The sequence below is a fragment of the Perognathus longimembris genome, chromosome 17 (genome assembly GCF_023159225.1).
Source record: "Perognathus longimembris pacificus isolate PPM17 chromosome 17, ASM2315922v1, whole genome shotgun sequence".
Taxonomy (NCBI): Eukaryota; Metazoa; Chordata; class Mammalia; order Rodentia; family Heteromyidae; genus Perognathus; species Perognathus longimembris.
This window is the reverse complement of record NC_063177.1, coordinates 53,873,502-53,889,221: the sequence shown is the minus strand read 5'-3', so window position 1 is coordinate 53,889,221 and position 15,720 is coordinate 53,873,502. Positions and strand designations below refer to the sequence as shown.

Below are 15,720 nucleotides of genomic sequence, written 5' to 3'. Positions count from 1 at the left end.
CTCTTATCTCCAATTAACTACTCAAAAATGGCAAGTGGCATTGTACCTTAGGTGTGGGAGCCCTAGCCTTGAGCACAAAGAAGCTCAGGGACAGTGCCCAGGCCCTGAGTTCAAGCCCTACAACAGACAAAAAAAAAAAAAAAAAGAATGGATATACCCCTCAAATACATGTGTATGTATATGAATATGTGTGCATATTGTTTTAAATAAACTCAAAACATACATGGGTAACTTATCAAATAAGAATCAGCAATTCTAAAATACTCAGCCTACTACAAAATGTAATACAGCCATTAAGAAGAATAAAGGAGGGCTGGGGATATAGCCTAGTGGCAAGAGTGCCTGCCTCGGATACACGAGGCCCTAGGTTCGATTCCCCAGCACCACATATACAGAAAAAACGGCCAGAAGTGGCGCTGTGGCTCAAGTGGCAGAGTGCTAGCCTTGAGCGGGAAGAAGCCAGGGACAGTACTCAGGCCCTGAGTCCAAGGCCCAGGACTGGCCAAAAAAAAAAAAAAAAGAAGAATAAAGGAAGCCAGGTACCTGTGCCTCGAACCTGTAATCCTAACTGCTCAGAGGGCTGAGATCTGAGGATCACAGTTAACTGCTCAGAGGGCTGAGATCTGAGGATCACAGTTTGAAGCCAAGCCAGACCAAGCAGGAAAGTCCATGAGACTTCAATCTCCAACTAACCACCAAAAAGCCAGAAATGTAACTGTGTGCTAAGGGGTAGAACATTAGTCTTAAGCATAAAAGGGACAGCACCCAGGCCCTGAATTCAAACCCCAGGACCAACCCCCGCCCCCCTTCCCCCAAAAAAGGTGTGCGTGTACTGAAATGCGATGACAACCCACAAGTACTGAACAGAATGCAAACCACGCAGACAAGGGGAACCCGCGTGCACACGTGTCTGCAGTCGCAGAGCTGGAGGGGAGGGAGTGTGGATGCTGCGGCGGGCACCCTCCCCCACCACTGGTGGGTTGGGCTATTTATAATGAGCAGGTCCTACTTCTGAAAGATCAACAGAGAGGGACGCAGAGACATCAACAGAACCCACCCACATCAAGGCAGCCCACAACAGAGACGTCCCAACAGCCTAGGTCCTGTCTGCTCACAACAGACCCCACCTCCGGCACTCCAGGCAGTCCCACTCCAGGGGAGGTAGCAAGGGCAGGAAGAGCAACTCGCAGGAAACTAGAGAGGGAGGTGGGAGGCCTACAACAGCCTCGTGCCACCCCTGCCTACACTACCACATAGGAAGCTGGGCCACTCAATGAGGCTCACTGGAAAGGCTTAGGCACGAGGGAAAAACAACATTCCCAGAAAGGCATTTTCCCTTGTTTTGTTACCTGATAAAAACAGATCCTCATAGGGAATGATGAAGAAAGAGAAACCAATCGGGCTGGAGTCAGTTGGGCTCAGTCACCAAAGCACACCAGAGTGCTCACTGCAGTAGGTCAGGTCCCACAGGCAACTCTGGCTAGAAGGTAGGCCTGGACCAGGCCAAAGCCAGGGCTGTCCTCTCTCCCTCAGCTCTGTGCCAGGAAGAAAGGCCTGCCACTCCATGTGAAGGGAGCCAGAAGAACCTGCCTACCATTCAGTCCAGAGGAGAGAGGGCCTGGGTTCTTCTCAGCCCACAGGGCCGAGCTCATATGTCCTTCCTGGCATCTGCAGAGGGCAGGCACACAGTGTAGCCTGGCCACCTGGCCAGGAGACCATCCTGCAGAGACAGTTATCCTTCACCCATATTCAGGGAAGACACCAGGGAAAAATAATACCCTTGAGAAAACTGCTTCCTCAAATCAAGAAGAGAAGCGAGCAGAAGCAGAGTGTACGTCACTCAGCATGGCTTCTTACATATGAGGAGGCCAAGGACAGCCCAGCAGCTTGGCCAGCCGCAGGGAAGGGGAGCAAAGGGACCAACCTGGAGGTACACACCCACAAGAAGAGTAACAAGCCAGGGGCTGGGAATATGGCCTAGTGGTAAAGTGCTCGCCTCGTACCCATGAAGCCCTGGGTTCGATTCCTCAGCACCACATATATAGAAAAGGCCAGAAGTGGTGCTGTGGCTCAAGTGGCAGAGTGCTAGCCTTGAGCAAAAAAAAGTCAGGGACAGTGCTCAGGCCCTGAGTCCAAGCCCCAGAATTGGCAACAAAAACAAAACCAAATAAAAAAGAGTAATAAGCCAGGCAGAAATGACGCTAACTGCCAACTGGGGCCAAGGGAGAAAAAAAAAAACGGCAGGTTTTCAATAGGACCAGAGCTCATTTTCTTCAAGAGAGGATCCTCTAATCTCTGTACACCATGCCTACGTGCCTTGCCTCATCAGATCTCCATTCCAGATCACTGTTAACAGAACTCAGAGAGGTTGTGTTGTTGCTAAAGGTTAATTAGTGTTGAATAACTTAATCCCAATTAGCAGTCCAAACACAAACAACTAGACGGGGCATGTGGACCTAAGGAATGTGTGGAAAGCTGGACCCTAAACTCCCAAGTCGACATCACTGCTGGAGAAGGCAGGCACATACAACAGGCAGAGTGCAGAGAACCGGGACTATCACAGCCAAGCTCAGAGCTTCCCAATTACCTGGAAGCGCTCCTCCACTGAGCGGACAAAAGCTACAGCCCACACACCAGACCCTACGCGTCAGATCCCACAGTGGGTTTCCCTGAGCCTCATGTCTACCAAGAAGACACGGCAAGGCTCCGAGATGCTTCCAGAGGCAGGGGCCCGTCGTTCTTCCCAAGCACTTCAGCAGGGATGTGCCCTACTAACCGCTTCTCCTAGTCCACATCGACCAAGGGGAACAAGGAATCTACACGTCCAAGACAATCAGGGTCTGGCCCGGCCCTTACTGCTTCCTGCTCTGATGCAGGCCACACAGAGAAGCTTCATTAGTGGGTCAAAGCAGCATGTGAAACTGAAAACAAACAGAACCCGAAGGCTAAACTCAACAGCCCCAGAAGTTTCTAAAACCAAGGGTGTTCGCGACTTACCCAACCTGGACACCCTCCACCTATCCATTGGTCCTTTAGTGTAGACAGCTTACCTTCATGAGCTCAAAGAACTCCGCCGGGGAGGAAAGCACTTTGACATGAGAGCTGGAGACGCCAAACTCTGGGACCAGGTTTCTGATCCATTGGAACCTGTGCACACCCTCGGGACACAGGCAGCAGGGTGGGGAGGTGACTTGGGGGACAGCCGGGGACAGCAAGGGAGCCAGTAGCAGCCATGAAGACCTGGGTGAAGAAACACACCAATGGGTTACGCCCCCAGCACTCTGCAGACCCCGTATCTAAGGTGCTAGGGGTGGGGGGAGGTTTCTTTTAGCCAATATTTTTCAAGAACATTTTTGAGAGTAAACTCTAGCCAAGCTCTGCAGACATTTCCCAACACTCTGAAGGGCCTACTGTTGAGCAACTTCAAGTTAGGGTTAGGGTTAGGATAAACCCCAAGTCAATTCTAAACAATTCAGGGACCAAGTTTAGAACAACCAGTAGCAGACTCACATTAGCTACTGCCTGGCTAACACTGCCACTGGTAAGAGTGCTTGCTACCATGCATGAAGCCCTGGGTTTCATTCCTCAGTACCACATACACAGAAAAGTGGCACTGTGGCTCAAGTGGTAGAGTACTGGCCTTGAGAAAAAAAAGTTCAGGGATAGTGACTAGGCCATGAGTTTAAGCCCCACAACTGGCAAAAATATCCACCTCAAAAAAATCTTACCTATAGACACTTGGAGCCAGGGTAAGCCTGGTAGAATTCTAAGGATTACAACAGAGACCCCAGGATCAAATGGTTCATGAGATGAACAGAGTCTGGTCAAGGAAGGACTCCAAAAAGTACATTTTTTTTCTTTTCAGAAGTCAGATTTGGAGACAGCTGGAAGAGTAAGAGGCTGGAAAAGCAGGTGGTTTCAGAGGTGCTAGTGATAAGAGCCCTCGGCCACAAGACGGTCTCCTCAGGGACCACACAGTGTTCTGCCCCAGGAAGGCCCCCGAGTCCACCGGGGCTGAGCCTGGAGGAGCTATGGTGCTGCCTGGGGAACTCTCTCTCTCTGCTGTCCCACACACCCAGAATGCCATACAAGCCCCACCCTATCTGGAAGTCAGTCCTGCAAACAGCAGCAGGAAAACCCTCTTCAGTATGTGGCCTCCAGAGACTCTGGGGGAGTATGCTCAAACATACTTAGGCCAAGCCTGAATGGCCACAAATTCCAGGAAGATGACTTCATTTGCTTGCTTCATGATAAAGCTCTGAATCTTCCCAGGGCTCATAAATGGCCTTGCACAGATGCCAGGTGGCCCACAGCTGTGCTTCCCAGAAAGCCCACCAGACTGTCACGGTCGACTCACTGCCCAGAAAACTTTAGTCAATGGTGAAAGATGCTGGCTCCCGGGAAGGCAGGAACAGACGTGGCCCCTGGCATTGTGGAGATGGGAAAGCAGCTGCTGGCCAGCAGTCCCAGGCAGGTGATGAACACTCGAGGGGTCAATCAACTTGCAAAACAAATGTACAGGGAGAGCTGCTCCAGGTTCCAAAACAATGAGCTGCCGCACCTGCCAGGCTTGAGGGGAGGAGGGAGGTGACTCAAGACAGGGCGAAGCTGCACAAGCCCCACCAACCCGAAGCCTCCAATGGGTCAGAAAGCGAGCAGGGTCTATTCGCAGTGAAAGCCACATGCGCTTTCCGTGGATGGCCCCGTGTCAGGGCACTTCTTTGAAAGGTGAGACTCTCTAGAGCAGGTGGGAAAGAGCGTTGCTCCATGCAGCCTCTACATGGAGAGAGGCAAAGAGCCCCCAAAGAGGAGGAGGACCCCAGAAGAGGGTGAGCACCCACAAAATCTCCCTGAAGCCTTCCTGGGAGCACCTACTGCAGGCGGTGGGGAGCCAGCAAGAGCCAGGCAGCCTACCGCCCAGTCATGAAGGCCCTACACTAAACCCAACCGAAGAGGAAACCCTCAAGTTAACTGAAATGGCGAGACGCAGGCGGACACGGTACCAAGGGAGCTGGGGGTGCCTGGAGACGCGACAAGGTTTGACAGCAGCCTACCTTGTAAGTCTTGAAAAACCACAATGCAAACGGGGGACGACGACCTAATGATGACCTCGAGCGGATGTCTGCGCAAAGCTGGCAAACCCCACCTTCCACGGGAAAATCCAGAGGGGCCTCGAGAGCCAGTCCGCAGAGCGCACCCACGAGGGCCAGGGCCCACCCCCATCACCGCCGGCCAGTCTAGGAGAGCTGCCCTAGCAGGCTCTGGCGGCAGAGCCCGAGCACCCCAGGGGGCCCACCTCCAGGTGAGTGCCAGGACTCCCTGGGAATGCTCACTCTTCCAGGGCCTCGGTCCAGGAGCCGCTGAAGGCTTTTCCGTGTTGGCTTCCTGCTTAAGCTGTGTACTGACAGGTTTATTTTTGTAGAGAGAAGCTGAAAGTCAATTACGTTTCACCCACAGACTGTGGAGGAGGAGGCCCGGCCTCCGCGTGCGTGCTTCTATACACCTGGAGAAGAGGGCTCTGAAGGCGGCAGGAATTTCATAGAGGCCCCGTGACAACAGCAAGGGAGACCCGCTGGGGTCAGGGGCCAGAGTGGAGATTCCTGGACACCTGGGGCAGGCGGCTCCACGTCCATCCCTCCACCTCAGCCAGAACCCAGCTTTCCTCAGTTCGACTCGTGGGGATTTTCTCAGAAAAGGCCAAGGCCCTTGCTGTCCTGCGGCACAGTGACTCTCATCCGCAGGGCTGGCCGCCTGCACGGGCTCTGCCCCTCACAGGTCCCGTCACAAACTGAACCCCCCAAGAGGAATGATGAGGCAGAGCTGGGGTTACCAAAAACGAGGCACCTTCTATGTCATACTTACCGTTCAGAGAACTAGCCTATTGCACACAAACTGTTTCCACATCCAGACTCAGCTCCCCAAGTCATCACTTTCTAGATACCATCTGAGTGCTCATTTCTAGTTACTAGGAGGAAGTGGCGGGGAGGCCCCGCCTGCCGCAGCCCTCTGAAAGTCCACTCCTCCCCCCTAGAAGGTGGAGGGAGTACAGAGAGCTGGGCAAAGAGCAGGGCCAGGCCACAACCAAGACCAACACCAATGCAAAGCAGTTCCCAGCCCAGAGGCTAAAGGTGAAGAGGGATGGGGAGGCGTCCTCTCGGAATCAGCTGGCTCTAGCAACGCCCATGGGTTACCTGGCTCTGGGTGAAGGTTCAGTGACAGAACGCGTGACTTTCTGGTGGACATGGCCATCACATGTCCTGAATGGGGAAGGGTCCTGGGTGAGCGGGAGCAGTCTAGGCAACAGGGACAGGGGAGGGGGTGCACGCAGGGGAAGAGCTCTCCCCCGTCTTCTCAAGGAAGGCCACTTTTTGAGCAGCCATGGAGTGAGTACAGGATGCTCTTGCCCGTGAGCCCTGGACGGGGGTGGCGCCCAATGAAGAACACGCCTCCCTCAGCGCCCTGTATGAGAGACAGGGGGCAGAATCATCAGTGCCGCTGTGATGCCATCAAACATGCAAACAAGACCTCGGGAAAAGCAGAAGACAGGGGCTGGGGATACGGCCTAGTGGCAAGAGTGCTCGCCTCATATACATGAAGCCCTGGGTTCGATTCCCCAGCACCGCATATACAGAAAACGGCCAGAAGTGGCGCTGTGGCTCAAGTGGCAGAGTGCTAGCCTTGAGCAAAAGGAAGCCAGGGACAGTGCTCAGGCCCTGAGTCCAAGCCCCAGGACTGGCCAAAAAAAAAAAAAAAGAAGAAAAGCAGAATACAGTTGGCCTTCAGTGGGAGACAGGTGTTCCCAAACTCTGACTTCACCTTTTTGCTTTGTCTTGGTTTCTGGCTTTCTGAGATCCCAAGACCCTTCTGCTCGGCCTCTTGTGTGCAGGCCGGCAGGCAAGCAGCTTCACGCTGGGCTTCACCAAACATTCTGGAGCTGCACATTGCCTGGCACACCTCCCGTTTCTCCTAGGGATGGGCACTGGCGTGCCTAGAGGCCCGAGCGCTACACTCCCCCCACAGCTTCTGGAGACACAAGTCTGCCTCGGCTGTCTTGGAACCCGTGATCACCAGGAGCCCCCCACGTACGGCATTAGGTGTCCCTCAGAGTGGGCTCAGAGTCTTGGTCTCAGGGTCCATATGCTCTGCTGAAATCCTAAGACTTGTGGTACAGGTTCTGTGGCTAGGATCCCATCCAAATGTGTATAAAACAACCTAAAAAGAGGTGTTTAAAAGAAAATGAGGGGCTGGGAATATGGCCTAGTGGCAAGAGCGCTTGCCTCCTACACATGAAGCTCTCGGTTCAATTCCCCAGCACCACATATATGGAGAACGGCCAGAAGGGGCGCTGTGGCTCAAGTGGCAGAGTGCTAGCCTTGAGCTGGAAGAAGCCAGGGACAGTGCTCAGGCCCTGAGTCCAAGGCCCAGGACTGGCCAAAAAAAAAAAAAAAGAAAGAAAGAAAATGAGCTCTGGATTGCCACATTTTTCAGAAACTACTTTTTAAGAAAAACCCCTATTACCCTCTTCTCTGCTGTAGACATTTAAAACATAAAAAGTGAACTGATGAGAAAAGAGCAAGAGTCATAACACTTCCTGAAAGGCTTGAGAAACTACAAGAAGGTCCAGCACTTCCTGATTCCTCAAGAACTAACAGCGGGGCTGGGAATGTGGCTTAGCAGCAGAGGGCTCGCCTAGCACGCATGAAGCCCTGGGTTTGATTCCTCAGCACCACATACACAGAAAAAGCCAGAAGTGGCACTGTAGCTCAAGTGAAAAAGTGCTACTAGCCTTGAGCAAAAAGAAGCCAGAGACAGTGGTCAGGTCCTGAGTTCAAGCCCCAGGAGGGAGGGAGGGAAACAAACAAACAAAGAGAGAAAGAAAGAAGAACTAACACAGGGAGGGAAAGGTACAGATCCCCATAGGTCACCCAAGGCCAATGGCTACTAGACTCACCCAGAAAGCCGCACAAGAGGTCAGGATTGCCAGCATTCAGATATGTGCTGACCAAGAGGATTATCCTTTTGGTTACATTGGAGGGGAGGCAAGGATCTAGAATACGTTTATAAACCACAATACTCCCTCGGTGGCTGAATGTACCAGGCACATCATGGCGCCTGACAAGAACCAATCACTTGTTCTACTGCTTTCATGGCTACAGCCAGCCTGACTCCTAGCAGGCTTGACATGACTCGTTTATGTTAATCAGATCACACTATTTACAAGGGGATTATCTATTAGGACATTTTAATCCCAGGCTGTTTTCTATCTGCCTAGCAGCACATACAACCAAGTCTAATTCATCACCAGCTACAATGTGCTGCAGGATAAAGCTGCAACCACAAAAGTCAGTCTGCTGCACATTTTACTTTCATCCACCCAAGATCGAGTTTAAATTCTTTGGGAAGATTACACGATGATTCCAAATTATCCCCCCTCCCACTCATTCTGCTGCTATAAATAAACCAATAACAAGGAAGACTGGTATTCACATCAGAAAGTTTACAGAAAAACAACTTCTGGAAACATGGTAGCTCCTCGGAGTAGAAACTATGATTTACAAGTTGAACAATTGACCACCAAGCATTACGATGTAAGAAAAGCTAATTGAAGCTGTCATTGGTGTCTCATGCCTATAATATTAGCTACTGAAGAACCTAAAAGATGGAGAATCAAAGTTCAATATCAGCCAAGGCAGAAAAGTCCCTTTTTCTGGGGGGCTGGGCGGGGGGGGGGGGGAGTCACAAGGCTAGAACTTGGGGGGTCAGCGCTGTCCCTGAGCTCTTTTTGCTCAAGGCTAGCACTCTACCACTTTGAGCCACAGTGCCACTTCCGGTTTTCTGGTGGTTTACTGGAGATAATAATCTCATGGACTTTCCTGTCCAAGGTTGGCTTTGAACCACGATCCTCAGATCTCAACCTCCTAAGGAGCTAGGATTACAGGAGTGAGCCACCAGTGCCTGGTTAGAAAAGTCTTTAAGACTCCATCACTATGGGGCTGGGAATTAAGCTTACTGGTAGTGCTTGCCTAGCATGCATGAAGCTGTGGGTTCGATTCCTCAGCACCACATATATAGAAATAGCCAGAGGTGGCGCTGTGGCTCAAGTGGTAGAGTGCTAGCCTTGAGCAAAAGGAAGCCAGGGACAGTGCTCAGGCCCTGAGTTCATGCCCCAGGACAGGCAAAAAAAAACAAAAAAATTCCATCACCATGTGGGCTGGGAATATGGCTTAGTGGTAGAGTGCTTGCGTAGCATGCATGAAGCCCTGGGTTCAATTCCTCAGTACCACATAAACAGAAAAAGGTGGAAGTGGCACTGTGGCTCAAGTGGTAAAGTGCCAGCCTTGAGCAAAGAGAAGCTCAGGGACAGTGCCCAGGCCCTGAGTTCAAGTCCCAAGAGTCCATCACCAATTAACCAGCAAAATGCTGGACTAGAAGTGTAGTTCCAGCTATAGAGTGCCAAACAGAAACAAGAAAGCAGAGTGAGAGCACAAGGTCCTGATCAAAAGAACCATCTGCTGGTCCCCTCTATTCCCCATTCAGAAGAGTTAGGCACCTCTAGTCCTCTAACACATCATACACACACTTGCACCTAGAATAAAGAAAATAAGACTCATACACAAAACTCAAAGGGAACATAGTTTTAAAGGGGAAGAGGGAGAGCCGGCCACAGAGAAAACAGCTCCTTCTGTGTCAGCCAAGTTCAAGACTTCTTGACATGTTTCCCGGTAGGTCTCATCTACTCCAATAAGGAACCCATTCCATGGAGCCCAGGTCTCCAAACCCTTCTACCTGAGGCTCCGCTTCCCTCTCTCAAGCTCCTTTTCCTACATCCACTATCACTGGGCACCTCTACCTGGAGGCAAAATGACCTTATCGTCCCCAAACCTGTCCTCATTCTTCCCTACGGCTCTCCCTCCATCCCCACCATGGGCACCCACGGTCCCTACGGCTCTCCCTCCATCCCCAGCAGAGATGACTCTTCTGCTCCCACTGCCACCCCCTTCTCAGGTCCTGACTGCTCACAAAGAACCGCACTTGGAACTTGCTTTCTGGGTCCCTGGTCCGAAAGGCCGGCGTGCCCTTTGCTACTCTTTCCTGCCCTCCTTAGTACCCTTCTCCATCATCTGCTGCAAGAAACGGTCAAGTATGCCGGGCTCCAAGCACTGCCTGCCATTCCGTCACACCACTCTTCGTCAGGGACCTAGTTCTTCCTCTCCTTCAAAACAGCTCTGCGTTCGGCCAGCACGAAGCCTGCCGAGAGCACCCCCGGGGGCTGTTCTCCTAGGTGCTGCCCTGACCTTCCACCTTCTTTCCAGTAAGTGTTGATGAGTCTGAGCAGCTGGAAGGCAGGGCTGTGACTTTCTGGTGTGCTTCCACAGCACCCAGCAGCACAGTCGAGCGCTACACGAATGAACAACTAAGTTATCTTGTGCTCCTTAATAACAGTGAGTCAGAAGATTGCTTAAGAGGAAGCAACGGTATTTCAAGATCACTAATTAGAAATGATTTTAAGTAGAGTTCTCGGTCTTGATGGCCATCGCCAAGCGTGAAAGGAAACCACGACAGTAAAGGAGCTGTTCCTCGTGCTAGCCACAAGGATTCGCCAGCCCCCTCATCAGCTGAGTCAGACTGGCAAGCTGAAATCTAAAATAACTTCACCTCATGACTACACAGAACTATTTGCAATGAATCAATGCTCAGGGAGTTACAAGAAACCACATCATTCGGGGAAGGAGGAATAGGGAGGTGCTGCGGAACAACGGGGGAGAATCACGCAGCAGTCAGGGGAGGAAGAGTAGTAAAACCAAGGCCCTGAATTCACCCCCCCAGTACCACCAAAACCAAAGAATCTCTGACTGAATGTGCAAGAAACTGAGTTTCTGCTTCAACTGTTGGCTCAGAGAAACCTTTCTCTTCCAGCTTAATCACAAGGAAAAATCGGGCCACATGGACACCATCTACTGGCACCATTTACAAAAGGCGTTGAGAAGCCAATTTAGAGTATCCCCACAACCACACTTAGGGACTTTGGGGGGGGGGGGGCTGGTCCTGGGCACTGTTCCTGAGCTCCTTTATGCTCAAGGCTAGTACTCTATCACTTGAGCCACAACACCACTTCTGGTTTTTTCTGTGATTAATTCGAGATAAGAGTCTCACAGAGCCCATGATCCTCAGATTTCAGCCTCCAGAATAGCTACGATTACAGGTGTGAACCATCTTCAAGTGCCCTGCTTAAGAGAAATGTATTCTTTAAAATAATTTGAGCCAGGAGCTGGGAATATGGCCTAGTGGTAGAGTGCTTGCCTCACATACATGAAGCCCTGGGTTCGATTCCTCAGCAACACTTATATAGAAAAAGCCAGAAGTGGCGCTGTGGCTCAAGTGGCAGAGTGCTAGCCTTGAGCAAAATGAAGCCAGGGACAGTGCTCAGGTCCTGAGTTCAGGCCCCAGGACTGAAAAAAAAATAATAATAATTTGAGCCAGGCACTGGCGGCATATGCATGTAATCTTAGCTACTCAGAAGGCTGCGATCTAAGGAACTGAAGTTTGGTGGTTCAAAGTCAGCTTGGCATCTAAGACACTAATTAACCAGCAAAAAGCCAGAAGTGAGCATGTGGCTCAAGCGGTAGATTGCCAGCCATGAGCAAAAAAGCCAAGCAAAAGCTTAAAGTCCTGAGTTAGAGCTCAGATATCAGCAAAAAAAAAGAAAAGGAAAGGAAAAAGATTTGTGGCCTAGTGCTAGAGTGCTTGCCTAACATCAACAAAGCCCCAGGTTCAATTCTTCGGTACCACATACACAGAAAAAGCCAGAAGTGTAGCTATGGCTCAAGAGGTAGAGTGCAAGCCTTGAGCAAAAAAAGCTCAAGGACAGTGACCAGGCCCTGAGTTCAAGCCCCAAGACTGGCAAAGAAAGAAGGAAGGAGGGAGGAAGAGGGGGAGAAGGAGGGAGGAAGAGGGGGAGAAGGAGGGAGGGAGGGGGAGGGGAGGGGGAAGGAGGGGGGAAGGAGGGAAGGAGGGAGGGAGGAATTTGTCCATCAAATGTCTATAATCCTAACATTCAAGAGGCTAAGGCACTGTAACAAGAAATGAAAGCCAGTATGGGCTACATAGTGCGACTGAGTATAGCCCAGTGGCACAACTCATCTACTGTGTTATGGGCCCTAGATTCAAACCTCAGCAAAGAAAAAAAGAATCTATGAAGATTGCCTCAACACACCTTGAGTAATCAACTCTAAATTTTAAGTTACTCACAATGTGTTTTTCATAGCTTAAATACATACCAGGGAGTAATAAAAGTTGCCTAAACATCTCCTATTTGAGGGCAGAAGATTTTTTAAAACTTTAAAGCAATCTGGCACCAGTGGCTCACACCTGTAATCCTAGCTACGGAGGAGGCTGAGATCTGATGATCAAGGTTCAAGCCAGCCTGGGCAGGAAAGTCTATGAGGCTCTTCTCTCCAATTAACTACCAAAAAGCTAGAAATGGAGCTGTGATTCAAGGGGTAGAGTGCTAGCCTTAAGCAAACAAACAAACCAACAAAAGAGCTCTAGGACAGTGCCCTGAGTACCCCAGGACCAACACAAAACAAAAACAAAATAGACAAATGTCAATGGTTTCATGCCCAGACATGGGCATCATCTGATTTTACTACCCAACAGAATGAATGGGTCTTTTGCTAAGTAAGCACCACTCAGAAAACAGAGCAGCCACCCTTCAATACTTCAACTCCCTCTGGGTTCAATGTGAAACTTGGGTTGTGAACTTGGACTGTGTGTTGTTTTGGGGGATTGGGGTTTTGTTTTTGTCAGTCATGGGGCTTGAACTCAGGGCCTGGGCACTGTCCCTGAGCTTTTTCCACTCAGGGCTAGGGCTCTACCACTTTGAACCACAGCACCACTTCCATTTTGTGGTGGTTAAATGGAGATAAGAGTCTCACAGCCTTTCCTGCCCAGGCTGGTTTAGAACCTTGACCCTCCGATATCAGCCTCCTATGTAGGTAGGACTACAGGTGTGTGCTACCAGTGCCCACCTGGGCTGTTTGTTTTGAGACGTAATGTTGCTCTGTAGCTTTGAACTGGAAAGCCTCCTGATCAGCCTCCTGAATGCCAGAGTGGTCACTATGCCTAGATACTTCAACTATTCTGATCAAGTGGCTTCCAAGAGCTCCTTCTTGCCCTGACTCTATCACTTGCAAAGGTCTCTGAAATCAAATGAGTTTTTGCCAAAAATCTTCCACTGTTACTCAATATGCACAAGCTTTCCCCACCCCCACCCCCGCCCCATAACTAGGAACACCACACAGGACTATATCCCAGATTTCACCCTGGGAAGAAAGACAGAGACAAGAGTAGGGGTTGAGTGGTGGAGTGCCTGCCTAGCAAGTGAGAGATCTTGGGTTCAACTCCCGAGGACTGCAATAATTAGTATTTTAAAACAGAAGTTGAAGTCTAAGGTAGTGCTATGTCAACTAAAGGATGCCATTCAAAGACCTTTTACCGAAGGCTAAGCATAAAGGTCAAATATCTATAATAAGAAAGCTATTGAAATGCACAGAAGCGAATCCATTTTTCCCTCTAAAATGAGAAGGGGGTGGGGGGAGAGTATCGCCAGTACATGCCTGTAATCCTAACTACTCAGGAGACTGGGGTCGACAGATCACGTTCAAAACCAGCCTGGGCAGGAAGGTCCGTGACATTCTCATCTCCAATTAACCACCAAGAAGCCAGGAAGGGTAGAGTGCTAGCCCTGAGCAAAAATACTCAGGGAGAGCGCCAGACCCTGAGTTCAAGCCACAGGGCCGGATCTCAAAAGTAAACCACCAGGAAGCAGGTCCCTGCCTCGAAAGGCTGGGGTGGGGTCAGGGGGAAAGGAGTTCAAAGGAATGAAGAGGAGGAGGATACAGTCAAGCATCCAATGTATGTCTTACAATAAAATCAGGAACCGTGAGTGGAGGGGTGGGGAGGGGAGGGACGGGTGAGAATGTTGAAAGGGGTGACACTGGTCGAGATATACTGTATTCATCAACTGCTCTGTTACATGGCAACCCCTTTGTACAACTGCTTAAAGGTAACAAGATGGAAAAAAAAAAAAAACCAGCAATAGCCACAACCCTCTTGGGTCGTTATGTTCCCGGCAAATGTTTGCCTTCGCTCCGAGCCCCTTCCCGCCGTTTACATAACGCTCTCGAGTACTCTTCCAGGCCGCGGGGCCCGGCGCTGGCGGCGCCCCGGGAGGGTCGGGCTTCCTCCCGGCCGGCCTGAGCGTCGGTGACTCAGGATCGCCTCGCGGCCCTCGCGGGCAGGACGGGAGGCCCGCCGCTCACCTCTCCGCCGGGCCCCCGACACCGGGCGGGGGGGGTGGGGTGGGGGAGGCACACGTCTCACACCCCGGGGCCCCCGCGGCTGGACCGCGACTCCCGGCAAGGACGCGCACCCGGACCCGCTAGGCAAGCCAGCGCGCGCGGGCGGGCGGGCGGGGGCCGGAGCCCGCCCCAGGCGCGGCGGGGAGGCAGCCCGGGCCCCCTCCGGGCGCGCCGGGCTGACCGCGGTCCCGCTCAGGCCGCCCCACCCGCCCTCGGGAAGGCGGGGGCCCGCGCCGCGCAGCCCGGCCGCCTCTCTCACCTCCTGCGCCGGCGGTCCCGGTTCCTGCCGAGGCGGTCGGACAGGCGCCCCAGGAGCGCGGCCAGCCCCGGCCGGCCAGGCAGGAGGCCCAGCAGCCGCCTCCAGAACACCGGCCCAGCCGCCGCGGCCGCCATGGAGATCCGCCGCTTCCGCTTCCGGCGCGCGAGAACTTTATTGACAGCCCGCGCCGCGGACACGGCGGGAGTGCGCAGGCGCGGGAGCCGGGCGGCGCCCCGCCCCCCGCGCGCCCCGGCCCCGCCCCCCGCCGCCCGGGTTTCCCGCGCCGCACGCCGGCCCGGGCGGCGGTCGCGTCACAGGAGAGCGGGTGCCCGCCCGCCCGCCCGCCCGAGGCCGGCGCCGCCTGTCGAGGGACTCGCCTCGCTCTCGGGTCGGGCTGGGCCCGGCGGCCTGCGGACCCTTGTTTCCGGGAGGCCGGGAGCTGGGGGATCGCCGCCCGGCCGGGCCAGGGCGCTCAGGCCGCGCAAGCCCCCCCCCCCCGCCCCGGACCCGGGCCCCGGGGTGGACGGAGGGGCTGGGGGGGCCTCGCGGACCCGGGCCCCGGGGCGGACAGAGGGGCTGGGGGGGCCTCGCGGACCCGGGCCCCGGGGCGGACGGAGGGGCTGGGGGGGCCTCGCGGACCCGGGCCCCGGGGTGGACGGAGGGGCTGGGGGGGCCTCGCGGACCCGGGACCCGGGGCGGACGGAGGGGCTGGGGGGCCCCGGGGTGGAGGAGGGGCGGCCCCGGGGCTGACCGTGCGTCCTGGACGCCCCCCCCCCCCATGCCCACGAGCACCAGCGTGCTTCTGCCCTGTGTGAGAGCCTCATATTGTTGAAGCCAGCAGCTACGACTGAGATACACCCAGGATGTCCGCGTTGATCATTCCCCAGGGTGCTGACAGCCGAGGAGGAGCAGCGGCGGTTCAAGACTGGCGGCCGCGTATAGCTGTGCAAATACTGGGTGGAACTTGATTCCCTCTCCCAAGTTAGGAAGGGCTCGCCCTCCCATGTCTTAACGCCCAGTACGGAGGCTGAGACCAGCCCCGGATGCTGCTGAGCTGCTGAGGACGCGAGGAGCTCAGTGGCTGCCCCTTCACGCTCGGGG

General features: G+C 53.3%; 1 protein-coding gene across 2 annotated transcripts in view; it reads right to left on the bottom strand.

The window, feature by feature from the left end:
• Pgs1 (phosphatidylglycerophosphate synthase 1) overlaps positions 1-14,776 on the bottom strand; it is a 34,206-nt gene extending 19,430 nt beyond the window's left edge. Inside the window, exons 1-2 of one of the 2 annotated variants that reach the window (XR_007213695.1) lie at positions 14,620-14,758; positions 3,051-3,240 (exon numbers count right to left, since the gene is read on the bottom strand). Coding sequence is in view for 1 of the 2 variants with exons in the window: in XM_048365436.1 (XP_048221393.1) it covers positions 3,051-3,240; positions 14,620-14,753 (324 nt within the window). In the remaining variant the exon portion in view is untranslated. Of the gene's footprint in view, positions 1-3,050; positions 3,241-14,619 lie in introns of both variants that reach the window. The other variant, XM_048365436.1, reaches the window with a different exon arrangement.
• Positions 14,777-15,720: the final 944 nt, after the last annotated feature.